The following is a 27,990-nucleotide window of genomic DNA, read 5'->3' on the forward strand; positions in this document are numbered from 1 at the left end:
ATTGGGGCCAGGAGACGGCATTTTATTAAAGAACACTACAGACGGCGAGATGAAGAGCCGCTCACCTCGGGAGACGGCTAGCGTTACGATACCAACGAGCGTGGAACTGTCAGGAAATTAGAAACTCTCCACGGTGTGAAGGCAGCCGCTCTTTTTCACACACTATCACTTTTACACTGTCTCATAAAACAGAGCCGAGTGGGATTTAATGTTTTTGGGCTTTTTTTTTTTAACCTGTATTTATGGTGAAGGAGGTGTGTGATGTGATCCTTGTTGTTGTTGTTTTTTTTGTGCCCAGGGATGTTTTTTTTTTCCACCTTTAAAACTTCCCTAACCACACAGTTTGTGGCTTTTCTACCTAATCTTTAAAGAATCAGATCCTCTCGTCATGCACGGTTAGACAAAGCAGGCCGGGTTTCACCGCCAGACTCATCCTAATTTAATGAGGGGAATAATGAAACTTTGTGAAGTGGCTCCGAGGGCTCGTTTAAGCCTGGCAGGATTCAGCGACGTGATTCGGTTCGCTGGAAACTGAAATCGACCCGATTGCAGGCTTTTATGGAGAAAACGTTTGGTTGGGGTGCGGTGGACTCGGTATTCTGGCCTAGCCATGAAAACTTCCATCAGCCGGCTAAACGACGAAAGATTCAGATCAGCGCGCAACAACCAAAAAACGTTTATTATTGGAAAAGAAGTTCATAATTGTGAAAACTGATGTGTAAATAATTTACAAGGCTGAAGCAGACCTTCTCTAGAGCATCATGGGTCATGAATTAATGATACAGTAGAACTAAACCGGATTATACATATTTAGGCACAAATTGATCGTAAAAGGAGATATGGTGGCCTTGCACCTCTATGGTCCGGGTTCGATTACCGCCTCGGGTCGGTGTGCATGGAGGTTGCATGTTCTCCCTGTGCTTGGTGGGTTTCCTTCAGGTTCTCTGGTTTCCTTCAACAGTCCAAAGACATGCAGAGTAAGCTAACTATCGTTCCCAAATTGCCCGTAGTGTGTGAGTGACTGTGTACCGCGCAAAGTTTCCTAGGATAGACTCCAGCATGTTCTCCTTGTGGCTTTGTGGGTTTCTTCCGGGTTCTCCGGTTTCCTCCCACAGTCTAAAGACATGCAAATTAGGTTAATTGTCTGTAGTGTGTGTGTTTATGTGTGTGTGCCCTGTGATGGATTGAGACCTCATGCAGAGTGTACCCCACCTCGTGCCTCAAGTCTCCTGGGATAGGCTCCAGGCCCCCCGCGACCCTGAATACAGTGATAAAGTGGAATAGACGATGAGTTAGTGAGAATTAACATCGCTGTCAAAATGCCTTTACGGCTTCTGTTATCTCATAAAATACTACGGTTATTACCCCAATTAGGTCAGCTTAATAAATATGCCCTTTGCTAAAAGGCAGCCTTGATGTGCTCCATCATCATCCTCATCATCATTATCGTCATCATGCATCAGATTTTTTTTTTTTTTTTTAATGGAAGGCACAACCGAGTTTGAGAAATCATCCGCTCTGCTCTGGTACACGTTCGAGAGTTGAACAAGTCTAGTCGGGTTCAAGCTAAAGGGCACATGGCAATAAAACGGGGGAAGAAGGTGCCATCAAATGGTTGAGGTAAAAGGCAGAGGCTGTTCTCATCATCCGGCTAATGAAGACTGTGATGGAGGAAAATGTCATGAGCGGAAAATGTCATGCAGAGCGGCGAGGAAAGTTCTATGGCATGTCTCTCTCTCTCTCCCTCACACACACACACGCACACACACACATCTGCACAAAATGTTCACTAAATTTCAGACATTTTTAATCATTTTATTCGGATACTATTTACACAAACAGACGAGTTCTTGCATGGATTCAGAGCGAGTGGATGATGGTGCGGTTCTTCAGCTCTTCCACGTACTCCTTGGCCTCGTCAAACGGCGTCCTCTGCTCCACCGCGGGAGGCGCGCCCTCCACCAGCTTCACAAAGTAATGGCAGTATACCTTGTCCATGATGCCGAACATGCCGCGGCCGTGGTAGCGGATGCGTTTCAGGTACTGGCCTTTACCCGAGAAAGACTCGGCTATGGAGAAGAAGAAGAAGAAGGAAGGATAACGAGCATTTTTCAGCACTTCAGGTGTCAACTTTATGATCAACATCAACTTAGCGTGAACATTTAAACTCAATTATTTATTTTTTTTAGGAAAAACTGATTCAAAAACTTTTTTTTTTGCTCCACACACTCATAACAGAAACTATATGCAGAGCTCTAACTGTCACACACACACACACACACACACACATACAGAAAGAGCTCATTGCATGCAATCAAAATGATCATCATTATCAAAACCCAAAATACTCAGTTTTTCATATTTATTTCCTATTAATAGTCTTTTATTTTAAAATCGCACACGTTAGAAGCGCCAAGTGCACTTGTGAGAAGATTGTAAGAGGTAAACCGTCGCTGTTTCTTTATAATCCTACAGGAGGCGCACTCTTTATACCACAATCTTAATTCTCATAGACCTAAAACACGAATCTGTGTCCTCCATTTGTGGTTGAAATCAAGATGATTCGTAACCTTATAAACACTCACCCACATACAAATTGGATTTATATTCAACGTTGTGGTTCTTCACTGCCATTTCCTGAGCTTCCAAAAGGACCTGCGGTTCAAAATCATATTTTAATCCCGGTCCAGATGTTCAAACAGGACATCCAGGTGTGAAGACACAGATTGTACAGTTACCTCTTTTATTATTTTGGCTCCTTTCTTGTCGTTAAACTCGAGCTGAGCCAGCGCCTGGTCGATGGTCATGCCTCTGATCTGTCACAGAGAAGCAAACTGTAAAGGTCTGCTGACGAGCAACAAAGTGAGGCGTGTCAATAACAGACAAATGAGACTTTTATTTTTTTTCTATTTTAACGATTACAATCTGCTCCCTTAACAACTGGGTGTACAAACCCCGTTCGACTCATCTATAAGTCTCTGGATAAAAGCACCCATTCATTCATTAACACACACACAGATGAACAGGTTCACACGAGATGTCCTGTCGTAGTTCATTGTTTCTTACCAACTTGGCCAGGTACCACATCTTATCCTTGCTGTACTTAATCTGACGTCTGCAATGAAAGACCTCCTAAACAAAAAAATACAAACAGTGTTAAGATATAATTCTAAAATATATAATCTCAACACTTCATCAGCTGGTACTGAAAGCGGGGTTACTGACGGCGAGTCTCCGCGGCTCATCCTTCTCCTGAGGTGGGTATAAGATGCGATTTTTCTTCTCCCAGTTCTTGTTGTTTAACGCTGTGCTGGTGTGAAGACACGATGTCTGAGAGAACGGTGCGAGAACCCTGCAGCACAAGAACAAACAATGCACTCATTATCACTGAAACAAAATATCATTCAGATTCAATACATTTATATGCACCATATTAGATAATAGCTGAAGTACCAGTCATTAATGTTAAAAGAGTTTGTAGAAAAAGTTAAAATGTTAAAGCTAATAATAATCTGCTGGCCTTTAATGTAATCAGTGATATTATTATTATTATTATTATGATCATTATTTGAGGTTGAAGCCCACGTACATGTCTGTGTGTCTCTCTGTACAGCAGAACTCTCTGTCTAACTTATTAATACAAAGAAATCCCATTCTGTAAGGTTGAGTATCTTACGCCTTGTTTACACTAAGTTGTCCTTCTTTGGTGCTCAGACAAATACACTCCCTGTTCGGTAATCGGAGAGTGAATCACAGATGAGAAATGGAAAAAGTAGATCAAAGGATAAAGATGAAGTTTTGTCTTAAAACCACTCCAGCGTGTTAAAATTCACTTATACCACTTCAGCGCTGTTATTTCAGCCAAAGTGAAAATATGAACTAATCCCAGTAAAAATATTCACTTTATCTTTTCTAATTAATATCTATTGGTGCAGGTGTTTGTTTACATTGAGACAGTAGCGCATTAGTAGATTATTTTAAAGTAGATTATTAAATCCACCTGTTCATAACATCGCTTTTACTCAATGTTTTGATTTGATTATGGTGCAGATTAAACTTCAGGCAAAGATCTAATGACTGCAGAAGTTTTCTGACAAATGTACAGACAATTCTTTTATTTGTATAGATTCTCCATTTTATAGCAATTCATATTATTATTAAATTGGAATGACAATCCATGAAAATGTATATTTTTTATTTCTTATGGCTTAACCTTTGATGTTATTTTTTAAAATCCTAATAAGTCTGTAATTAACTGTATAAATATACAATATATATTTTTGTATTGATGTCATTGTCCTTGGTGAACATCATCTCCAGCTCTCTCTATGTAAACTAACATTACACACCTTGCAGGAATTTGTCCAAACAAACGACTCAGTAGTGTAGCACCTGAGGAAAGAAAATAATCGTTAAGAAAAAAACAACAACATTACAGTCAGACATCAATGCAAACTTTGTTAGTATAAATATAAAGCGCGAGCTCGGTTGTACCACTCGGTGTCACCATGGAGGCCGCCATGTTGGAACGAAAATACAGTTTGTTTTCCGGCAGTGTCGTAAAAACGCCTGGGTTTCGTTATCTTCTTGTATGGAAGATATTTGTAAAAAAGAATGTTATATCATATTATAACACAACTATTGAGTGTGGATAAGTGGTTAACAATAATAAAGCATTAAGGGAAAAAGAGTAGATTTATTTTTGCGACACATTTTATCGACATACGACATCAAAAATGGAGGCAGCAAAAGCAGGATGTTTTGTTTCCAACCGCTTTGCGGTGCCGTATCCTGATTGGTCAGTGGAGATGCTTTCTCGCAATCTGATTGGACATTGTTCGCGGATAGGCTGTTTTAGCCAATCCGAGACGAAGAGGCGGGTTTTACAGAGCACGGGTGGGCAAACAAGGAAGCAGCATGGGTGAATGGAGGGTTTAGTCGCTGCCTGGTGTTGCACTTTGAGCTCGAACTCGGTTTGCTTCCAGAACATTCGCGATGCACGAGCGGCTCCTTCCCGCCTCGCCCAACTGGTACTGCTCGCGCTGCAGTGACGTGAGCCGCCGCGGTGTGCTGGGCTTCGGCGCGAAGAGCTCGGTGTTCCTGCTGGAAGTCAGCGCGTCCTCGGCAGCAGCGCTCGGTACCCAGAGTCCCAGAGTCCCGCCGCTTCATACCTGCTCGGGTGTAGCCCGGTTCTCGTGGTGATGATGATAATGATGATGTGGTTTGTTTGTTTGTTTGTTTGTGTGCAGGTGAGCTGAGGGGCCACACCGAGAGAGTGTCGGGCTTCTCCTTCTGCAGACACGATGGACAGGAAGACGTGTGCGCGAGCAGTTCAGATGACAAGACCATCAAGATCTGGGACTCTGAGCGGAGGGTGATGTTAGAGGAGCATCAGGTCCACCAGGTAGGAGGAGACCTGCATCATCATCATCATCATCTATCATCTATTATCTATTTAAATAAAGGAAAGTTTTCTGTCTGTATGAAACAGAACTTTCGTACTGGTCTGAAGTTAAACCTTAAGTGAGAGACACACCTCTTGACTAGAGGTGAAGTTGAAATAAGCGGCTATTTTGCCAGATTGCTGGTGCGTCTTGAATCGACCACTCGACCGAGATTAATAGAACCATTGCAGTACCGGTAGTCCCCGACTTACGAACATCCAAGTTACGCGGCTCTAATACCCCTATTTCACCTACGCGGTTTCGCACGGTACAATTCATCATTATTCACAGCGAGTTTTGGCGCTTTGAGTACGTTTCCATCTTTCCGCGCTAAAAATTAAACGCTTCATTTTTTTGACGGCCCTTGTGGAAGCTTGCGGACCTTGCAGAACTTGACAATCGCGGCAACTCACACTGCCTAACACTGCATCTCACCACGAGTCAAGCCGCATAGGTGAGATAGGGGTATAACAAATCGCAGAGGTAGCTCACATGTATTGTACGAGAAGTTCCATACTTAATACAGTTTATTTACACACAGTTCCCACTTTTATTTTTTTTTACATTCATACTTTTTTCTAAACTTGACATGAGATGAAATGAGTCGGCCTCATCGGTTTCGATGAATCAGTTCGGGAGCGCGATGATGCTGATGGAAATGTCTGTCCTGTAAAGCTGTCCTGTATGGAAGCGAAATAGTCTCATTAATAATTCACACGTGCGAATCCCAATTCACATGCGTGAAACCCAAAAAATATATATTCACCAAAAAACAACTTGCGTGCACAAAATTTTATATATTTTGACATGGGTCATTCGTACTCTTTAGCCAATCAGATGCGACCGCACCTTTCTACCAATCACAGCCCTCCAGGAGCCCAGCACTCAAGTAGCTCAGCTTGGAACACCTTTTACGCAATTGTTGGTAATTACAACAGAAGTGAAGTTTTACCTACTCAAACCAAGAACAGAATGCACGTCTAAGTTATTACTTTATTTCATAATGTTTCATTAGGTAGGTAAAACTTTGTATTTTATTTGTGCACGTGAGTTGTTTTTTTGTAAAAAAAAAATAATAATAATAATTTTGTGCACGTGAATTGGGATACACGTGTGCATTGTGTCTTTTGCGTGAATTATTAATAAGACTATTTTGCTTACATAGTCCTGATCCTAATTTCAGAAAAAAATTTCGTAGATGAGGTCAGGCTGTAAGACTCACTTTGTCTTAATTACGAATGTGCTCCCGGATTGGAACGTGTTTGTAAGTTGGGGACTTACAGTACTGCCTGAAGTTTAACCCGCACCATAAGTGAAATCTAAATGTTGAGTAAAAGTGATGTTATGAACAGTTATGTGCCGGATTTGATGATAATCTACTTTAAAATAATCTACTAATGCACTACTGTCTCAATGTAAACAAACACCTGCACCAATAGATATTAATTAGAAAAGATAAAGTGAATATTTTTACTGGGATTAGTTCATATTTTCACTTTGGCTGAAATAACAGCGCTGAAGTGGTATAAGTGAATTTTAACACGCTGGAGTGGTTTTAAGACAAAACTTCATCTTTATTGAATCTACTTTTTCCATTTCTCATCTGTGATTCACTCTCTGATTACCGAACAGGGAGTGTATTTGTCTATTAGTGTTGATTGAGATGGTGGAGTGTCTATTAGGTGTCTAATGGACTAGGAAATAAGTAAGGTGTCCTCTTAACTTATACACTGAGTAACTTCCTGTGTGTGTGTGTGTGTGTGTAGAATACTATCTCGGCCCTCCACTGGTCTCCGACGCAGAAAGCCTTACTGGTGTCCGGAGATGAGAAAGGGGTTGTGGTGTGCCACTGGTTTGGCCGAGGAGACACTCGCAGCTTCTTCCCCGAACCCAGGACCATCTTCTGCTTGTCCTGCTCTCCACACACTGAGAACCACGTCGCCATTGGGTAAGACCTCATCTACAAGTTTCCGCGGTGACGATCAGGGCGTTTCGTTGTCCTGCGAGATTCTGATGCTCATCTTTCTTCTCTCTAAGCTACAAGGACGGAATGATTGTCCTGATAGACATCAACAAGAAAGGAGAGGTGATCCATCGCCTGCGAGGTCACGAAGAGGAGATCCACGCTCTGGCCTGGTGTCCCGATCCCCACGAGGACACGCTGTACAGTCGGGCCGACGACAACGCCGGTAGGCGCGCCTTCGCTAAAGCTTTATAATAGAGAAGTTCGAATCTTCTTTTTGTCATTTCAGCCCTGTTTTTGTCTTCCTCTGCAGACGTGTCCAACGAGCTTGGAGAAGTCGAGCAGGGCGGTTACCTCGCTTCGGGTAGTCGGGATCAGACCATTCGGATCTGGAGCACGACAAGAGGCAAGGGTGAGTCCGCTTGGCTGTTTTCTACTACAGGTGTATTTATTTATAAGGGAGACTTGTGTATTTTTAAAATGAAAAGGTAAAACCTTAAAATTTTATTTTTCATGTGTAAATTATTAATAGTACAAGTGATGTGGAACATTTTGCAACAATTATTAAAATAAAAATTTGTCTTAGAAGTGAAATCACTCAAAGTGATGTCATTAGTGATCCTAATGCTAATTCTAGTGGCGATGAGGGAGGGGGCGGAGCTTTGTGTGCATGTGTACCAATAGGGGTGGGGTTTAAATCAATCATTCAAACCTTTTTCACTCACGAACCTCAAAACACAAGCATATCCCAATTCTTTAGACCAGCACGATTAATAAGTGTGTGCCGCAGTCCACTAGTGCGGGGACTTCATGTGGGCCCTTCAACGTCATTTACAACAAATAAATAAAAAGGTTTTAATTTTCTATTTTGTAATTGGATTTAAACTTTCCATAAAATATTTCTGATTACGTATTTACATTTAAAATAGAGATTTAAACAACATGATATTCATAATTAATCATTGACGCAGTTTGCTAATGAGTAATTTAGATTATTGTTTATTACCTAGCGATCACATGATCTTTTTTTAAATGCTACTTTTATATATAAAAAGAAAAAAATTGCATTATTTGTTTTTTACATAACATTTTATTAAATAATTATTGTTAATATGACATTTGTTGTTCATTAGCTTTTTATTAATAATAAACTAACAATATGGTAGGATTTGAGTTTATTATTAATTTACTATTCATCGTGTTTTTTTTTTTTTTTCAAATGTTTATATATTTTATATTTCTGTATAATTTATATTGTTTGTATTTTTCTGCTGGACATTTTAGAGCGAATCCTACATCCTTTAAATGACTTTTCTTCACGGCGCTAAAGCATCAAATCAAAGCTGCAGGTGTTTCAGGTTTCTTTCTTGTATCCGTACCTGTGTTGCAGGTGTTATGACCCTGAAGCTGCCGTTTTTGAAGAGGCGAGGTGTGGGCGTGGACCCTGGGGTGAAGGAGAGGCTCTGGCTCACAGTGCACTGGCCTAAAGGAAGACCTTCACAAGTCGTCTCCAGCTGCTTTGGGTCAGGACTTTTAATCGGCAGATTAAAAAAAGATGTATAAATAAATTTGTAAAAAATGGCTATTAATGTATTGGTCACTCAACCCAAAGTTAGGTTAATAACTTTAGGAAATCTAACATCATAGTAATAATTAATTAATAAATAATAATAATAATAATAATAATAATAATGGTAAAATATACAGTATAGTAGTGAATATACAGTGGTGTGAAAAACTATTTGCCCCCTTCCTGATTTCTTATTCTTTTGCATGTTTGTCACACTTAAATGTTTCTGCTCATCAAAAACCGTTAACTATTAGTCAAAGATAACATAATTGAACACAAAATGCAGTTTTTAAATGAAGATTATGTTATTAAGGGAGAAAAAAAACTCCAAATCTACATGGCCCTGTGTGAAAAAGTAATTGCCCCCCCTTGTTAAAAAATAACTTAACTGTGGTTTATCACAGTTAAAAGTTCAATTTCTGTAGTCACCCCCAGGCCTGATTACTGCCACACTTGTTTCAATCAAAAAATTACTTAAATAGGACCTACCTGACACAGAGAAGTAGACCAAAAGCACCTCAAAAGCTAGACATTATGCCAAGATCCAAAGAAATTCAGAAAAAAATGAGAACAAAAGTAATTGAGATCTATCAGGCTGGTAAAGGTTATAAAGCCATTTCTAAAGCTTTGGGACTCCAGCGAACCACAGTGAGAGCCATCATCCACAAATGGCAAAAACATGGAACAGTGGTGAACCTTCCCAGGAGTGGCCAGCCGACCAAAATTACCCCAAGAGCGCAGAGACAACTCATCCGAGAGGCCACAAAAGACCCCAGGACAACAACTAAAGAACTGCAGGCCTCACTTGCCTCAATTAAGGTCAGTGTTCACGACTCCACCAAAAGAAAGAGACTGGGCAAAAACGGCCTGCATGGCAGATTTCCAAGGCGCAAACCACTTAAGCAAAAAGAACATCAAGGCTCGTCTCAATTTTGCTAAAAAACATCTCAATGATTGCCAAGACTTTTGGGAAAATACCTTGTGGACCGACGAGACAAAAGTTTAACTTTTTGGAAGGTGCGTGTCCCGTTACATCTGGCGTAAAAGTAACACAGCATTTCAGAAAAAGAACATCATACCAACAGTAAAATATGGTGGTGGTAGTGTGATGGTCTGGGGTTGTTTTGCTGCTTCAGGACCTGGATGGCTTGCTGTGATAGATGGAACCATGAATTCTACTGTCTACCAAAAAATCCTGAAGGAGAATGTCCGGCCATCTGTTCGTCAACTCAAGCTGAAGCGATCTTGGGTGCTGCAGCAGGACAATGACCCAAAACACACCAGCAAATCCACCTCTGAATGGCTGAAGAAAAACAAAATGAATACTTTGGAGTGGCCCAGTCAAAGTCCTGACCTGAATCCTATTGAGATGTTGTGGCATGACCTTAAAAAGGCGGTTCATGCTAGAAAACTCTCAAATAAAGCTGAATTACAACAATTCTGCAAAGATGAGTGGGCCAAAATTCCTCCAGAGCGCTGTAAAAGACTCGTTGCAAGTTATCGCAAACACTTGATTGCAGTTATTGCTGCTAAGGGTGGCCCAATCAGTTATTAGGTTCAGGGGGCAATTACTTTTTCACACAGGGCCATGTAAGTTTGGATTTTTTTTCTCCCTAAATAATAAAAACCATCATTTAAAAACTGCATTTTGTGTTTACTTGTTATCTTTGACTAATAGTTAAATGTGTTTGATGATCAGAAACATTTAAGTGTGACAAACATGCAAAAGAATAAGAAATCAGGAAGGGGGCAAATAGTTTTTCACACCACTGTATACTGTACATACAGTATATATATATATATATATATATATATATATATATATATATATATATATTTTTTTTTTTTTTTTATGCAACCAACCAAAAAAAAAATAATTTAACCATGTAATCTAATGTTCTAAGTATACATTTGTCTTGCAATTTAAAGACACAAGTAAGAGTGAGCGACAGAGGGAGGAGAGAGAGAGACACAGAGTTCCGGTCAGAGAAGGAAAGAGAGAGTGAGACATGGACAGCTGTCTTTTTTTTTTATTTTTATTTTTTTAATCGAGAAACTGCATACGTACAATAACACTAAAGTGTGCTGAAGTCATAACATTAGTGGACTAAAATACGATGTTTATTCTGATCGCCACTATTTTTCACATTTCATTTACTCGTGTGTGTGTGTGTGTGTGTGTGTGTGTAGAGGAGAGATGGTGGTCTGGGACCTCACAAGATCAGGCAAGCAGAAGTGGACTCTGCTGGGCAGCTCGTCAGACGGTCAGAACCACAGCCGCATCGTCTTCAACATGAGTTCAGTGTGTGTGGACGGCCGAGAGCTTCTCGTCAGCACATCCATGGACAGAGACGTGAGAATCACTTTTTAGTATCTGTGACGTCGTTGTCCGTTATCTCGAGAAGTCTCTGGGGTAGAGTGTGAACGGGTTTATAATGTGTTTTAATGGAACACTTCAGTGTAAACACTTGTTTAAAAAAAAAAAAAAAAACTCACATAAAATGTTCTGTTCCAAAGCCTGTTTAGGCTCGGGTTCGAAATTAAAGATTTTATTGTTAAGATAGGAAAGTGGAATTTTATTACACTGGATAACGTAAACCTCGACTAAACTGATCGATTAGAAATGATACAAGATGCAGCGAGGTGATGCAATTAACCACTGCAGATTGGTTAGCGAGAGAGAGAGACACTCAGGAGGGGGAGAGACAAAGTGACACAGGGAAAGGGTGGAAAATGGGGACAAAGGAAAAGAGTAAGACATGGGGAGAGTGAGACAGGGAGGCACAGGGCAGAGGGAGGCACAGGGCAGAGGGAGGCACAGGGCAGAGGGAGGCACAGGGCAGAGGGAGACACAGGGCAGAGGGAGATACAAGGACTGGGAGGCAAGGGGAGAGTGAGGCACAAGGGGAGAGTGAGGCACAAGGGGAGAGTGAGGCACAAGGGGAGAGTGAGGCACAAGGGGAGAGTGAGGCACAAGGGGAGAGTGAGAGAGATGAGGAGAGGCACCCACAGAGTGGTAGAGAGAGACATACCTAGGAGGAGGAAGAGAGAGAAAAAGACGCGACCGTGACCTGGACTGTGTAAGACAGGCTGGTTTGAATCTTGTTGTAGAAAAGAATCTAGTTTGTGTATAAAAACCTCAGCACCAGGTTCGAGCCGATGAGACACCTGTGGTAGTGGGTAAAAAGCATCTCAACACTTTTCGGAGACGAAGCGCGCGTCATTTAGACATCATAACCGCTGTTCAAAATCACCGGCGCGACTAATCAGTGATTGAATGCGTTATGATGTCGGTTTCAGTCTCCACGTGTCTCTCTTTCTTCCTCGATGTCCAGGTTAAGTGTTGGGATCTGGAGACGCTGGAGTGCTGCTGGACTTTACCCACCATGGGCGGCTTCATTTACTCCATGAGCTTCTCTCCGGTGGCCACGGGCTGCCTGGCGCTTGGCGTCGGGGACAACATGATCCGCGTGTGGAACACGCTGTCCCTCCAGAACCCGTACGAAACCAGGACCTTCTGGCAGGGCATCAAGTCCAAAGTCACGGCTGTAAGTCACATCCTACTGAAAAGAGCGCGCTCGTGGTGACGGAGTTACTGAAGTGTGTTATTGTAAACGATTCATTCTGTTTTTAATAAAATTAATGAAATAAAGTGAAACAAAAAATATGTGTTTAATAACGACACCTTGTGTAGTCGGCTCTGAATATTTTAGATCCGAATATTTAATTGAATGCAGAATATTTCATTCCAATTTATATTACCAACAACTTAAGTGGAAAGAAACAGCTTTGAGTCTTGGGAAGATCTGAATTAAGCAGGGTGTTCAAGTCAAAGCGGGAATAACAGAACACAGCTCTGAGAGTAAAAATTCCCTTTATTTCTCCATATAATCTCCTGATACAATAATGCACTTATCCCAGCGTTTCACTACGCCAGTGCCATGATCGGACTGCCTGTCTGATTCACGTCTGAAACGCAGGCCTCCTTTTTTTTTTTTTTTTTTTTTTTAAAGGAACTTCTTACATGGAAATGTCTTGGAGCGAGGTTAGAAATGTACAGCTGTCCAGTTTACACAGAGTCTAATCATTGTACTGTGATTTAAGTCTTCTGTGAATATAGGTCACTTGTATGCCTTCATTCTCCAGAAATTTAATCACTTTAAGTCCCTGTTTGATTTGAACGCCCCTAATTCCTTTTTTTTTTTTTTTTAAGCTATTTTGCAAGACTTGACTTTACCCCGGGGAATCCAGGCTGCATCTCCCTCTGTGTCGCTTAAATGACACGTTAATTTTGGAGAATTGTCTTTGAAGTCCTTTTTTTTTTTTTTCCTTTATTTCTTCTTTACTTAATTCTTAAAAATACATAACCCCATATTTTATATATATATTTTTAAGATATATTATTTTAAGATGAAGTTTACAAGCAGGATGATCGGATCAAAACAAAAAAAAATTATTTTCAAATACACAAGAGACTATTTCCATCAGTGTGTAAGTGAATCTCAAGTGTTAATAAAATTGCTAATTGTTAAAAAATGAAATGACTAACTGTTTGGTGTTACAGTAAACTTTGGAAACTTTTTTAAACACTTTGAACACTTTTCTTTCTTTGGTCTCGGCTGTCGATCTGCTTGGCTTTTGAAAAAATGTATCACATTTTATTCGTCCCTGTTTTTTGACAGTTGGCCTGGCATCCGGTGAAGGAGGGATCTTTAGCGTTCGGTACAGACGATGGAAAAGTTGGGATCTATGAAGTTTATTCCAACAAGTAAGATTGCGCACACACACACACACACACAAAAGTCTTTAACAATGTTTTGTAAAAACACTTTGTAGAAATCTTTACTATTTTGTGTGTGTGTGTGTGTGTGTGTGTGTAGGCCCCCACAGATCTCCAGCACATACCACCGTAGAACGGTCTACTCTCTGGACTGGGGTCCTCCCGTCCCCCCTCTATCATTCGGTGAGTCTATTTATAGCACTTGAACGAGTTCATCCTTTACACTTTTCCCAGGCTGGCAAATATTGAAACAGCGGCGGCGCCAGGAATCATCAGTCACCCGTCGCCTGGAGCGCCGTTCGCGCGCGCCGTAATTGAGAGAGATTATGTACAACCCGATTCCCTTACGGCCGTTTCGCTGGCAAATCAAGGAGCAGAAGCTTCATTTGCAGCGCGGCTGCGGCTGCGTTACCGCTTATCGCTTTATCTATCATTGGGCTGGAGGACGGGGGGAATAATTGCTTTTGTTTAGAGAGATAAAGAGAGAGAGAGACGGCGATGCAGTGGAAAAAGCGATGATGGGTTTTATGTGTTTGCTAATTTGTTTATGCTGGGCATTAATGCCTCGGATTCTTCAGCCCCTGCAGCTCCACTCACACACACACACATTAGGGTTCCTCACAGGACTGTCGATACAGTCAGAGATTTGTGTGTGTGTTTGGATACAGAAGATACATTAGTACTGGATGAACATCACCAGATATCCACAAACACCCTCACTGCGCCGTTGTCTATTCAAGAAAATCCTTTTGTTATATTTTTATATTTGATGGTGATTCATTTGAAATTACCTTGAAAATAAACGTCTCGACTCGACGCACCTGATTTCACACTGATCATTTCTAGAGGTGTGTAAAGAATCATCTGTTATAGCGCCAACATCGACTATCCTTCAGATTTTAAATACGACTAAAAACACTTTGGCGTCGAGTTTCTGTGTGAAAATAATCCCTCGTGCTCCCAGAACTCCTCTTTCAACATCTAAAAACAGATTCTGTTTCTGTTATGACTCACTGTTATGAACCGTAATAAAAACAAAAACTTTTAGCAAATGAAAAAAAAAAATTCAAGCCCAATTTATGTCCTATTTCTAGACCACGTGTACTAATTTTCTGCCTTTAATTTCTAGCAGGAGTAACAGGATAAAAGTGAATCATAAGTGAATAGTACCATTTACTCCCTAGCTACCCTCATTTAGCTTTGATTACAACACACACACACTGTGCTGTCCAAGTCATGTGTCAAAATTATTCCTCACGCTTCCAGAATCACTGTTACACAATCTGAATAAAGTCCTGGAACATGTCGCGTGCCGTCAGGGAGGAAGGAGGAAAACCTCTATAAATAATAGTGATCCTCTGGTGATTCAGTACATTCAGGTGGTCAGCTGACTTCATTTTATTGCCCCATAACGTTACTGAGTCTAGACCTGAGTAACTGATCAACCCCAGATCATAACACTGTCTCCAGAGGCTTGTACAGTGGACACTATGCATGATGGGAGCATCGCTTCATGTCCTTCCCTTCTCACCCTGACACGCCCATCACTCTCTCACTTTCACTATTAAATGTTGTGGTCACTTTAATAACTTTTTAAAGTTATTTGATGAAGGTGAGTAATTTAACCCTTCTAAAAACATCACTTTTTTTCCCCAGATGAATATACTCACCTCGTTTGTGTGTTCTCAGGTACGGGAGATAAACCTGACTACACGCTGTACAGCTGTGCCGGAGAAGGCGTCATCTTTCAGCATGACCCATGGAAGCTGTCTGACGAGGCCAGCAACATCGATAAACTCATCCGAGACTCGAACAACATTAAAGTAAGCTGTTCAGACGGACTGCACAAATCTCATGAGGTTTATTAATTCTATAATTAATTAGGAGTGTAGCTACTGTACGATGTCGCACTTAATCCAAAAACGAGCTAAAAACACTCCTAATTAATTGAATGGGATACGTTTAGATGTTTTGACATGTGCGTGTGTGTGTATGTTTATAGTCCTGACGGTGTATTAAATGTTCTGTTGTCTGCAGCACAAGCTCTCTCCTCACACAGACCTGAGCTGGAAGCCCGATAGGAAGGTCCTGGCTATTGGAAATGAAGACGGGTAAGTGGTTTACACTGAATTTAGGGGGGTGAGGAGTTTTAATTACCCACCATGCACCTGAAACACGCCTTTCTGTGCTTCCTAGAAAGCCTTTTAACATAGTGGAGACTGAAAAAAAAAAAAAAGGGGTTTTAATGCAACCTGGTTAGAAAGTTTATTTTTTTCTCATGGTGAATAAGTTTCATTCCACCTGTGAACTTTATCTTGCTAAAATATTTAAATACTCTAATTCACTATTTAAGCTATGGATGTAGTGGATCTTGTTTGGTTAGCTCTGCCCACATTTACATTTTTTAATGCTCAGGTTGTTATTTTTACCTTTTAAGAAGAAATTGAAATAAACAGGTTGAAGATGGGATTTAATGTCAGTGATTTAAGTGAAATTGCAATTCACTGAACAGACAGCAGGGGGCAGACAGCAGTGTTGAACATCCTGTTAGTGTCACGTTATATAGCATTATTTTTTTTTTATAATTAATGTTAGATAAAGCTAACTGTTTATGAAAGTAGCCTTTGTTTACTTTATGCGTAAGCTGGAGCTACAGTTTGATGCATTTACGTTCTACAAACCCCTCATGGTTCAACTGGAGAAAAAAGTCACCCTTTTTTTTTTTTTTTTTTAATTATTTATTTAATCCACACAAACAGACACAGTTTTTGTCTCCAGCTCTATAGAAGTGTACCAGGCCCCGAGTCTGAAGCTCCTGTGCACGGTGCAGCAGCACCATAAAATCATCAACGCACTGCGCTGGCACCATCAGCACTCCGGCCAACCCGAGCTACACTGCCTGCTCGCCTCCGGCTCCAGCAACGCCCTCGTCTACATCCACGACCTGCGCAGCGCTATCGGTGAGAGTCACATGACCACGTCTGCTATTGTACAGTTGTGAAATTTTATAAACTTGACCTTTGACCTAATGGATGAGTGCATATTTGCTAATTGACAAAATAGCAATCTATGAATCGGTGGCTTTTAAAAACTTCTTTAAATGTCTTCTCTAAAATTAAGAAAAGAAGGATCATCAGACTTTCAGCAAGCTTATGTTTTTCCGGCAGTCTTATCCATGATTTAGTTATCACAGGGTCATGAATATTTCTCCATATATTAATCTCAGCAGCAGATCGAAACACTTGTATATTATAACTTAAATAACCTAAGAATTAAAATTTTGCAAAAGAAAAATAATTCTAAAAAAGTAGCTGGTGCCTAGAGGAATTATAAATCAAGGTTAATTGAGGTTTAATATCTATTTATTTCATATATTACTTCATTTACTTACTGTATCATTTCTTAGAATATTATGATACTTTAATTCAATACTTGGAGTACTTAGTTAGCTCCGCCCACATCTAGATATTAGAATTAGACAAAATATTAACGAGGGGTAAAAAAAATGTAAAAAAGAATTTACTTCAACGCATCAGGTTGAAACTGGAATTTAACAGGCGAGTTACGTAAAATAGCAATTCATTGAACAGACAGCAGAGGGCGGTGTTTAATGTCCTGTCAGTGTCACATTATAGCGTTAGCTATTTGTAAATTTAAATTATACCAATTTATTTGTATACCACAGAAAACAGAGACATGTCAGTATTTTAAGCTGTTGTACTTAAGGTCTGAATGTTTTTTTTTTTTTTTTCTGTTGGTTTGTTTTGTGGTGAACACGCTTATTCATTAATTCAGTTCTTACTGTAAGATGTTTATGTATTTATATGTGTATTTTTGGTTCTTTAATAAAGAGAACCCGCCTGAGAGTCCGGTCCTGGTGACTGAAGCGTTCCGCACTTTATCCGGTCACACCAACAAGATCACGGGTTTGGCGTGGAGTCCTCACCACGACGCTCACCTGGTCACCGTCTGCTACGACGGTACGGCTCAGGTCAGTCGGCATGTAGTGTTAATAGATTATTATTATTATTATTGTTGTTCACGTAATATTTATTAATTACACGTTTTGTACTGGATCTGGTGAGGAGTCGAACAGAGTTCTGCAGTAAATCTCATACATATACACACACACACACACACATTTATTTTAACTTTCTTACACACTTTGTCACACATGCGCGCACACACACTTCTTGCACTCTTTCTCTTACAATTTGTTTCATATTCACACACACACACACACACACACACGCAGTCACTTAGTACAACTTCCTCACACTCTGCATCTTACTCTTTACCTCATACATGCTCCTCCTCTCTCTCTCTTCTCCTTCTCTCTCTTCTCCTTCTCACACACAGAGACACACACACACCAACTTTGAGACCCTTCCTGTTACTCAATCTACACACTTCTTAAAAAAAGCGTATATACACACATCTATATTATAATGATGATAATAATAATAGTAATCTCTCTCTCTATCTTTCGGTTTTAAGATTAAAGATTCAAATATGTTTTATTGCTGTGACAAATATTTACATTTGTGTTTTTAAAGCTCGGAAATAAGTCACAAGGAAATAAGAGGAGTAGAGAGTGTAAAAAAAAAAAAGAAAGTAGAATAGTATAGAAAGAGTAATGATAAATAAATGTATATAAAATAAAAAAATTACAGACATTTTGTAAAAGTCAAAGTGACTCTTGTTAACATTATTAAAAAAAGAAAGAGAAAGCATATATACATATATGTACATTATAGTGATGATGATGATATTATTAAATTCTTCTTATTATTATTCTTTCTCTCTCTTAGCAAAAAGAGATGAGGAACGGCTGATTAGGGTCATGATAAACTCTCTTAAATGCTAAATTGCCTGTGACTCTGATTACTAATTCAGTCTCCTCTTTCCTGCCGTGTGTTTGTACGTTTGTGTCCTGATGTGCTGCAGGTGTGGGACGTGCTGAAGCAGGAGCCAGTGTGTAACTACCGAGGTCACACCGGGCGCGTGCTGTGCGTCCAGTGGTCGCCCGTTAACCCTGACCTGATCTGGACCGGCGCCGACGACTTCACGGTGCAGGAGTGGGCGGCGTCCAAACAGGAGCACGTCAGACCCCCGAAGAGTGAGTACAACGCTCCGTGACGTTCGGTCGGTGTGGTCTCTGTGCTACATGTAGTGTGACTGATCGCTTCTTCACGCAGGTAGGAGACGTGCGGAGATGGAGAAAAAGAAAGCACCGACCAAGAAAGCCAAGAAGAAGAGGAAAGTAGCAGAAAAGCGTGCGGTGAAGACGGACGAGAGCGACTCGCTGATGGGAGAGGAGGCCGCGGGAGGAACCGGAAGCGGAGGGGAGGAGGGGCAGACGGAGGACGAAGCAGAAGATGAAGAGAGAGAGCATGGTGTCTCCACGGTCACGGGTAACGTTGCAGCCGTCTCTTCATTATCTCACTCTGTGTGTGTGTGTGTGTGTGTGTGTGTGTGTGTGTGTGTGTGTGTGTGTGTTTATCTAAAGGTGTTTGTATTTTACGTGCAGGTGTGTCTCAGGAGACCAGTTCAGTCTGGGAGAAAGCGCACGTGAATGGAGAGAGATCTTTTCCAACTGTGAGGAAAGAAGAGAAGGAGGAGAAGAAGAAGGACAGATTAGGTCTGGGTTTTTTATTTGTTTTTGTTTTTGTTTTTTTGTTTTTTTTGGCTAAAGGGACAAAACTCAACAACATTATTTTTAGGAAGCAAATAATTCAAATCATTACATGTGACAAAAGATTGAATCTTAATTATTGTAAACCAAATCAATGGATGTAAAACGATGTGAATGTGTCTGACGTGATATCCCGATGAGAGTGGAAGTTATCGTCTGGTTCTCCGCACTTTTGCCGATTCTGACGCTAAACGAGTGATGAGAGGAGATTGTGGGCGTTTTTAGTGACATCAAAGACCTCAGCCGCTGTCCCCGCCTCCAAACTGTCACAGCTCAACGCGAAGGCGATCAAAAGTTTCAGATGTTCTCTGTTCAGCTTTCTCCCCCCCCGTCTCATTTTTTTAGACACACACACTTGCACTAACAGTTTTAAGACAATTGCAAGTGTGTATAGCAAATTTCACACATTAATTGAAACCAAAGTTTAAATTTTAATTTAACAATGAATTCATTATTAATTAATCATTAGTTAGTAATAAGACACTTTTATTTAATAAATAATAATAATAAGTTTATTTTATATAGCGCCTTTCTAGAAACTTGAGGTCTCTTTACAATAACAAAAATATTTCTACGTGGCAAGTGACAACTGAAAACAAAATCTTTTCTTTAAATTAATCTCAGCAAACTAGTTATTTCGAGACGAATTAACGATTTCAAATTACTTGAATTACAATTAAAGGTGTGTACAGATCTCTTCACATGTAGATTAATTAAGACTGAACAGGAACATTTTCTGATCACTGAGCTGGGGTGTAAAAAAAAAAAAAGGCATGTGTAATGAGCTTAATCAAGGTACGAGAAAGAGACAGACACGACGTCCTGGTACTCAGGTGAAGGAATTAACTTCATCTGTCTTTGTATAAAGATTAAAGACTTACCTGTTGAGTTGTTATAAAGTTTGTAAGGGTGTGATAAGTCTTAATAACTCCTCTGTAACAGGGTTTTAGCTTGATGGTACCTTTACACCCCCAGAAAGACTTCTAAGTAAGTGAATTGAGATTTAAAACCCTAATTATAAGCGATTCTTCTTCTTTATCCAGATCTGTGCATGAAGAAGAGGAAGCCGCGCTCCATCCTTCCTCTGAGCACCTCCATGGACCACCGAGCCAAAGAGGAGCTTCAGCAGGACTGCCTTACGCTGGCCGCCGTCAAACACGCGCAAGGTCAGGAAGGGCGTCGGGGTGGGTGGTCATGTGACCTAAATACGGTGTCGGGCTCGGCTCATAAGATGTCAGGATGTACACGTGATCTCTTTTGATATCACGTCTCTCAGCTCGTCAGTCTTGCTGCGAAAATAAATACAAGTAAAAGTTCGATGAAGCCTTTAGCTTTCATAAAAAGGAAAACTCATGCTCTTATTCTCTGATATTTTTGTTACCTCACCCCGGATCCTTTTCCAGGTCAGACGGAGAACTGTGTCCCGGGAACCGGTGACCACATCCAGCTCGGGTTGTTCACAGACAGACAAGCTCTCTACAGGATGTTCCAGGAGGAGGGTACGAAATTTAACCAGTTCCTATCGTTCACATCAGAGCAATGTGGCGTTCAGGACGGTTTTATCGGTGTGTCATAGTGAGCAAAGTTCTGGAGAGAGCACGAGGAGGAAACAAAAATCCTGCAAAAAAAAAAAAAAACGTTTGGACAAATCAGTAAAAACTATAAGATGATTATTTTTCAGTAACAGCACACCATGAAGTGTTTTATTCGTCTTTACACCAATGTAACTTGCTCACTTTACAACTTCCAACTAAATGATGCCAAAAAAAATTATCCATCTATACTATAATTACATTAAATTTTTTATCACGATACCTAGTGTATTGTGTGGGTATTACAATTCAATTTTTTTTTTTTTTTGTAAATAATTTACCCACCAATGACTGAATAACAAACTACTGTATGTGGAAAAATCCTGATGTTGGAACAAAACATACTGTACATTATCTTAAACATCTTATCTACTTTTAATATCAAATAATAAGAACTCTGTAGTTCAGTGTGTTAGTAGTGAACAGAGCACCACCTGTAGGCTCATAGAGGAACTGCAACATTTTAACAACTTCAAATGCGAACCTGTATGAATTTAAAATCTAAGGAGGGTCAAAAAGTCATCAGACATCAACTTAGGAGTCAGTGTGGCCATACGTGCATTGCTGCAAAAATGTATCGGAATACATCAATGAATCGATTTATTCCCCTCCATCATCAACTGATTAATATTAATAACAAATAAATTTATATATTATTAGGGTTTGGGATGGAATCAGAGGTCACATCTGTAAGATTCTGGTCTGGAATCGGTCTTTGTGTGTGTTTGTGCAGAGGACAGTCACGTGGAAGCAGGACATTACGAGTCGATGATGTATCTGAGGTTGTGGAAAGGAGATCTGCCTGGAGCTCTACAGCTCGCCACGGAGAAAGGACAGCTGAATGACCACTTAGTGAGCTTAGCACCTATGGGTCAGTGTTCATTCTCACACTCACACACACACAGACCGTATCCCGTAGACTCCTTATGCATTATACTTTCGTTATTCATCGTACAGACTTTGTCTTGTCCTGCCGGCGTGTCCCGTGTCTCAGACTGGAATTCTTTCTTCCCTCTAGCTGGTTTTCAGGTGTGGGTCAGGACAGTCGAGGCTTACGTGAAGCAGCTGTGTATGCAGGAGCAGTTCCTCAAAGCCGCCTCGCACCTCGTGTCCATTAACAAACTCTACGAAGCCATCGGCCTTCTCAAATCTCACCAGTTTTACAGGTAAAGCTTTCGAGAAATCTATAAACCTGCGATTTACGGTGGTTTAAAGGACGTGAAAGGGTAACGATTGCGGTTAACCCACAGGGAAGCCATCGCTCTGGCCAAAGCCAGGCTGCAGCCTGAGGACCCCGTGCTGAAGGACCTCTATACGAGCTGGAGCGCCATGCTGGAGAGGGACGGACATTACACCACCGCGGCTAAATGGTGAGCAGAACAAAGCTAACTGCTGTGCTTGTTCACGGCTGTAATTACATCATCATGATTTGGAGGTGTATGCATGAACACACCAATGAGCTGGGTCACGGCATCACTTGTTATTTCACAGACAATGAAATGGAGACACTGGTTTATTTGCCACGTCTAATCACAGTTAGTATAAGAGACTAAAGAGGTAAATTTTCTGAAGATAATATAATGGCAGTCTATGGGATCAGTCGCTAAGGTGCTCTGAAGTGGTTGCTTGGGCGTGGCTTGACAGGCTTCACAATGATCCTGAGAGACTGATTGGTTTCCTGAGTAAAGGAAAAAACAATAGTAATTGTGTTAAACCTTTTTTTGTTTGTTTGTTTTTTTTTTTACTTGTCAAGTATTAGGACATGTAATGTATCTAAGCATGACCGAGATGAACACGTGTAAGACGTGTCCTTATTTTAACCATACTGGAATTCAGACAAACTAAACATTGCCTGCAGTTACATATGTTCACCCCTAGGGGGTACACTTGCTGTCACACTCAAGAACAGCTTGTTAAATCACATTGCAAGAACTGATTCTTTATATATTAGAAAAACAGAAATTGTTAAACTAAGTTTTTTTCCTTCGTACAGTTATCTCGCTATGGGCTCCGGTTTCGACGCAGCCAAGGTCATCGCTAAGAAAGGGGACGTAATGTCACTAAAGGCGGCCGCCAGCCTGGCGAAGCTGACCGGCGAGCGGGATCTGTGCCACTCGCTCGCTCTGAGATGTGCCAAAGACCTCGTGCAGGCGCAGGACTGGCTGGCGGCGCAGGAGATCCTCAGCACGCAGGCCTCCTTACTGGTCGGTTTTTAAATCCGACGACTTTGTGGTGAAGAAATGTACAGCGACGTAAACGTCAGGTGATACAAACACTTATGGTTTGTGATCTTCTTCTCCGTTTAGGGTCACAGGCTTGTGTTCTGCGTGTGTGAGCTCCTCGCTCAGAGACTCTCGCACACCGGCTCGGTGACGTGGACCCCGCTGTCCTCTCACGCCTGGTCTAAACCCGGAGACGAGCACTTCCTCGCCGCTGTACAGAGCGTGTGGAGGAGCGCGTTGGCGCTCGACGCTACAGATCCGACCCACCTCGGAGCGCTCCGGCAGCAGCTGAGAGCCGTAGAAAACCCGCCCACGACAGCCGGAACACCTGTCAAACAGGTAACTTGGAGTGCAGAAGTTTGCGCACCCTCTGGACGCATAACATGATGATAACTGATCATTTATCTTAAATCGCATAGTTATTAACTGACTAATGAATTTCCAAACTGGTGGAAAAAACAATAGACAACTGATTCTGGCAAAGCACTGACACTGGAGACTCCTTCCATAAATATCTTTATAAATAAAAGAAAGTTTGTACGTTGGTTAAAACTCACTCTTTTAGTTATATCCTTCTTACAGAATGGGATTTCTTTGTATTTAAAAGTTAGACAGAGAGTTCTGCTGTACAGAAAGACACAGAGACATGTACGTGGGCTTCAACCTCAAATAATAATTATATCACTGATTACATTAAAGATCAGCAGATTAGTTTTAGCTTTAACCTTTTAACTGTTTCTACAAACTCTTTATCCATCTACGATCTCAGCGAGTAAACCTTAACATGTGATGTGTTTCCACTGTGCAGTTGTTACCTCACATGGCCTTGGACGTGGCCCTTTGTGCTCTCAGTGAGCTCCTGGCTGACTGCGACTCGCTGCTTCAGGAGCTTCTGAGAGCTTTGACGCGAGTCTTCAAGGCGAATCATTTTCCTCTCATGGATGAAATGTGCCAGCTTTTGCTCCCTGGAGGTAAGAGACGTCAGCTTGATTTGAGTACAATGGTGTGTTGTTTGTTTGTTTGTTTTTAACCTGTTTCTGCTGCAGGTATGGATTCCTTAGCGGTCTATAAACAAAGGGTGCAGACCGACGGAGAATGTTTAGGTTCCTCTCAAAGTCTGGAAGCTCTGGTCTGTTACCAGCTCATGTACAAAAACTGGTGGAGATGTTGTAACCCCGAACACGTCACTGTCCACCAGGCGGCAGTAGAGAACGGAGAAAACGGAGACGCCGCTCAGCAGAGTGAACCCAGAGACGCTGAAGCTTTTGGTCTGAGCTCTGAAGGGTCAGTCAGGGAGGACTTCTGGAACGTTCTTCTCTCTGAGCCCCACGCTGCTCTCCAGTCCACACAGAGAGCTTTAGAAGGCATCCAGAGCAGAGTGGCCGCGCTGGTCCAACAACACAGCCACGTGCAGGGGGAGTCCGAGGAGCCCATGGAGGAACAACACACCTCTGATCCGGAGAGCAGGTAACCAGCAGGGGTTTGTCTGTTTGATCTGATTTCTTGACTGTTGAGTTCGGTTCGGAAAAGATGAGGGGGCGAGGGGGCGGGACTTGGGGTTGACTTTTAAGCTTTTAATCTTAACAATCTGTCAGTTTCTGTAAAGCTGCCTTGCGACAATGTTCATTGAATAGATTTTTTTTTTTAAGCGTTTGATTTGTGATTAGGATGAAGCTTGTTCTACATCTGTAAGAATAAGATTTGTTGGTATTAGTTAGTGCCTTTAAAAGTGACTTCTTATACAAAAGTATAAGAAGTCTATTTTTGTTTATATAGTCACATGGTCTCCAGTGTGTGTGTGTACTCCAAAAAAACTTTTTTTGTATTAGCTCAATTTGAATTTTTCCCCTAATGTGACCTCGTATAAGGAGAGTCCCTCACCCAACAAGGGTGAGGGACCCTTAATTACCCTTAATTACCCTAATTCGGCAAATAAATCTGAGGTATTTCAGCTGTAGCATTAACACACACACACACACACACACACACACACACACACACACACACACACACACTGGACACACTGGACACACTGGACACAGACACACTGGACACATCTGAGACCTGCCTTAAGGAAATGATAATATACGAGATTTTTAAGTTGTTCATAATCAATTTCATCATTTTTGGACACCCTGGCCACTTCACACTAACGCTCACACACACGTTGTTCTCCTCAGTCTGATTCGGATTCTGATTTAATCTGATTTGTCTGATCCCTTCTTCACGTCCTCATTGCCGCTCGATGTTCCGCTACGGCACACACTGACATCTTTTCATTTCTGTTTCTCTCAGATCTTCTGCAGAAGTCGAGTCTTTCCCTGTCCTGGTCGCTCGGGTCGCTGAGCTTCAGAAAACCCTCGCTGCTGTTCCTGACCGTGTGAAGGTAAAGTCGCTCAGCAAGTGTCACGTGTTCTCATCCATCAGTACACCTGGAACACAACACACACAGCTCCTGATGACATTTAAAAATAACATTCTGTCATGCTGCTATGCTATGCTATCTATATATATTCAGATCAATCGTCAGCGAGAGCTACTTTTACGGGATTCACAGCAGCACTTCACCGGATGCTGCGATGGTGATGCTCCGTTTAAATTCAGACACCACAGAGGCTATAACATTTAACGTGCCCTTTTCTTATGGCGCCCTGGTGCTCTTTTTTTTTTTTTTTTTTACTGTCACCAAACTTATCAAAATATTTTCAGATATCAAGTAAATTCATCAATTACTAAGTTGCCCCAGTGCCCCGTGTACAACTTAAAAAAAAAAACTTTAGTGCCCCTTCTATGTGTAGATCGGTAAAGAACGTTCCTGCGGAGTCCCATTGGACATGAGGTTCATACCCTGCTGTCCCATACACACCTCCTAAACCAATCAGATTGGAGAATTCAGCCATGCTGTAGTACTGTAGCTACAACATGATGCCAAGCTCAGTTCTGTTCAGACCTCGAAAATAATACAGGCATTGTTACCATGGTAACATGATTATCCGCTACTTGACACAGGACAGTTCAGTAGATTTTCAGGTTCTCAACACAAGTAACTGATTAAACTTTACATCATTTACATAATTTTTTATGTAAAAAAATGTTTTTTTTCTTTTCATAATGGAGAATTTCTTTCTTTTTCTGTTGCAGAACTACGCCTTCCCCGACGTGCTTGAATGTTGTCTCGTGCTCTTGTACACGGATAAGCACTTGGGCGGGGTTTCGCCTCGTCTCCGTGAGAGGGCTTCGACGTTGCTCCTCGCCTACGCGTCTCCGGGGTCACTCTACAGCACGCGGGAAAGATTCAGTTTATAAATCAACAATAGCACTTAGTTATTTTCTCTTTTTGGATTTTGGTTTAATGTTTACACGCATAAACAGCGATATTATTTTGTCTGAACCTTAATAAATGTTTACTTTTTCCCCACAAATGGAGCTGATTTGGTTTGTTTAGTAATATTTTATTGAACTGACTTGAACGCCCCTCCTGTATGTGTGTATTCATGGATAGATCGATATTTATATAGACGTGTAATTAATAGTCACTTTATCAAAACGACTTTACTTCCATCCACCGATTGACTTTCTTAAAGAAATTTTTTCGTTTATATGTTTAATGAATACTGTTACATTTACATTTAGGCATTTGGCAGACGCTCTTATCCAGAGCGACTTACAAAAAGTGCTTTAATGTTTACATAATTGGATACATACTTACACTGGGTTAACTAGGTTAATAACTAAGTGCCATTAGTCCAACACAACTAAGAAGAGTTTTTTTTTTTTTTTTTGGGGGGGGGGGGGAGGTTAGTCCAAGTACTGGAGAAACAGATGAGTCTTGAGTCGTCGTTTAAAGATAGTCTTCGACTTACATTCGACTTGAAACTGTGACAGACCTGAGCTTAAAACAAACAACAGGACCGAGTAAAATGATTGTACGTCTTCTCAGGAGAAAATAATTATCACTAAATACCTGATCAGGAAAAGATAGAGTATGCAAAGACAAAATCCGTAAGACTGTAAACATCGACCAGCCCGTTGGAAATTGCAGTTCGGTACGGAGGACGAGGAATTTGCTGGAGCTTAAATGGAAGTTTTGAAAGTAAAGATTTTACTGTACTGCTGCTGTTTAAAGGTGTTGAGCTGAAGATCTTACCAGTCAAAATGAAAAAATAAATAAAATAACGCAAAATACCCTTCAGCCCCCACAGACCTTTAATCACAGCTCTGATCAACAGACAAGCCTAAGATCACCCACTTATTATCCATATCGTTTTATCCTATATACAGGGGCCTGGAGGGGACCTGGAGCCCATCCCAGGAGACTTACAGTAGGGTACACCATTGCAGGACACACACACACACACACACTTGTGCTCATTCACACACACACTACAGGAACACCAGTTAGCCTAATCTGCATGTCTTTGGACTGTGGGAGAAAACCAGAATACCCAGGGACATGCAAACTCCATGCACACAGAGGTGGACTTGAGATAAAAGAAAAATATCAAGTTGTTTGAATTCCACGGCTTTGTTTTATTAAGTTCTGGTTACATTTTAAATGTAAATACTTTACCAGAAATATTTGATGGGAATTTTAAACCTTCTATTACCGTTATTTCTATTTTTATTGCCACTTTGTCATTTTTAATGCTGTGAAGCAATTTGATTCAACTTAGGTTGCTGTAAAGTGCTATATAAATAGATTTAAAGTAATGACTGTGGTGAAG

General features: G+C 41.0%; 2 protein-coding genes across 2 annotated transcripts; one reads left to right on the forward strand and one right to left on the reverse strand.

Annotated features, from left to right (window-relative positions):
* Positions 1-1,785: 1,785 nt before the first annotated feature.
* Positions 1,786-4,602, reverse strand: mrpl22 (mitochondrial ribosomal protein L22). Its single transcript, XM_053478683.1, has 7 exons — positions 4,495-4,602; positions 4,350-4,392; positions 3,226-3,352; positions 3,067-3,132; positions 2,739-2,816; positions 2,586-2,655; positions 1,786-2,069 (listed from the first exon to the last, which is right to left on the reverse strand). The coding sequence occupies exons 1-7, from the start codon at positions 4,520-4,522 to the stop codon at positions 1,861-1,863; spliced, it is 621 nt and encodes a 206-aa protein (XP_053334658.1). The 5' UTR covers positions 4,523-4,602; the 3' UTR covers positions 1,786-1,860.
* A 79-nt stretch (positions 4,603-4,681) lies between these two features.
* Positions 4,682-26,682, forward strand: gemin5 (gem (nuclear organelle) associated protein 5). The gene is made up of 28 exons (XM_053478682.1): positions 4,682-5,137; positions 5,250-5,404; positions 7,211-7,392; positions 7,482-7,633; positions 7,721-7,819; positions 8,798-8,930; positions 11,168-11,330; positions 12,313-12,525; positions 13,660-13,745; positions 13,858-13,940; positions 15,447-15,580; positions 15,795-15,868; positions 16,536-16,717; positions 17,609-17,748; positions 18,705-18,876; positions 18,956-19,171; positions 19,288-19,398; positions 20,496-20,618; positions 20,856-20,951; positions 21,778-21,915; positions 22,063-22,210; positions 22,295-22,414; positions 23,038-23,248; positions 23,351-23,605; positions 24,075-24,237; positions 24,313-24,733; positions 25,562-25,652; positions 26,408-26,682. Exons 1-28 carry the CDS (start codon positions 4,996-4,998, stop codon positions 26,570-26,572), a joined length of 4,368 nt encoding a protein of 1,455 aa, XP_053334657.1. The 5' UTR covers positions 4,682-4,995; the 3' UTR covers positions 26,573-26,682.
* The last annotated feature ends 1,308 nt before the right edge of the window (positions 26,683-27,990 follow it).

This window comes from Clarias gariepinus, chromosome 19, assembly GCF_024256425.1.
Source record: "Clarias gariepinus isolate MV-2021 ecotype Netherlands chromosome 19, CGAR_prim_01v2, whole genome shotgun sequence".
Taxonomy (NCBI): domain Eukaryota; kingdom Metazoa; phylum Chordata; class Actinopteri; order Siluriformes; family Clariidae; genus Clarias; species Clarias gariepinus.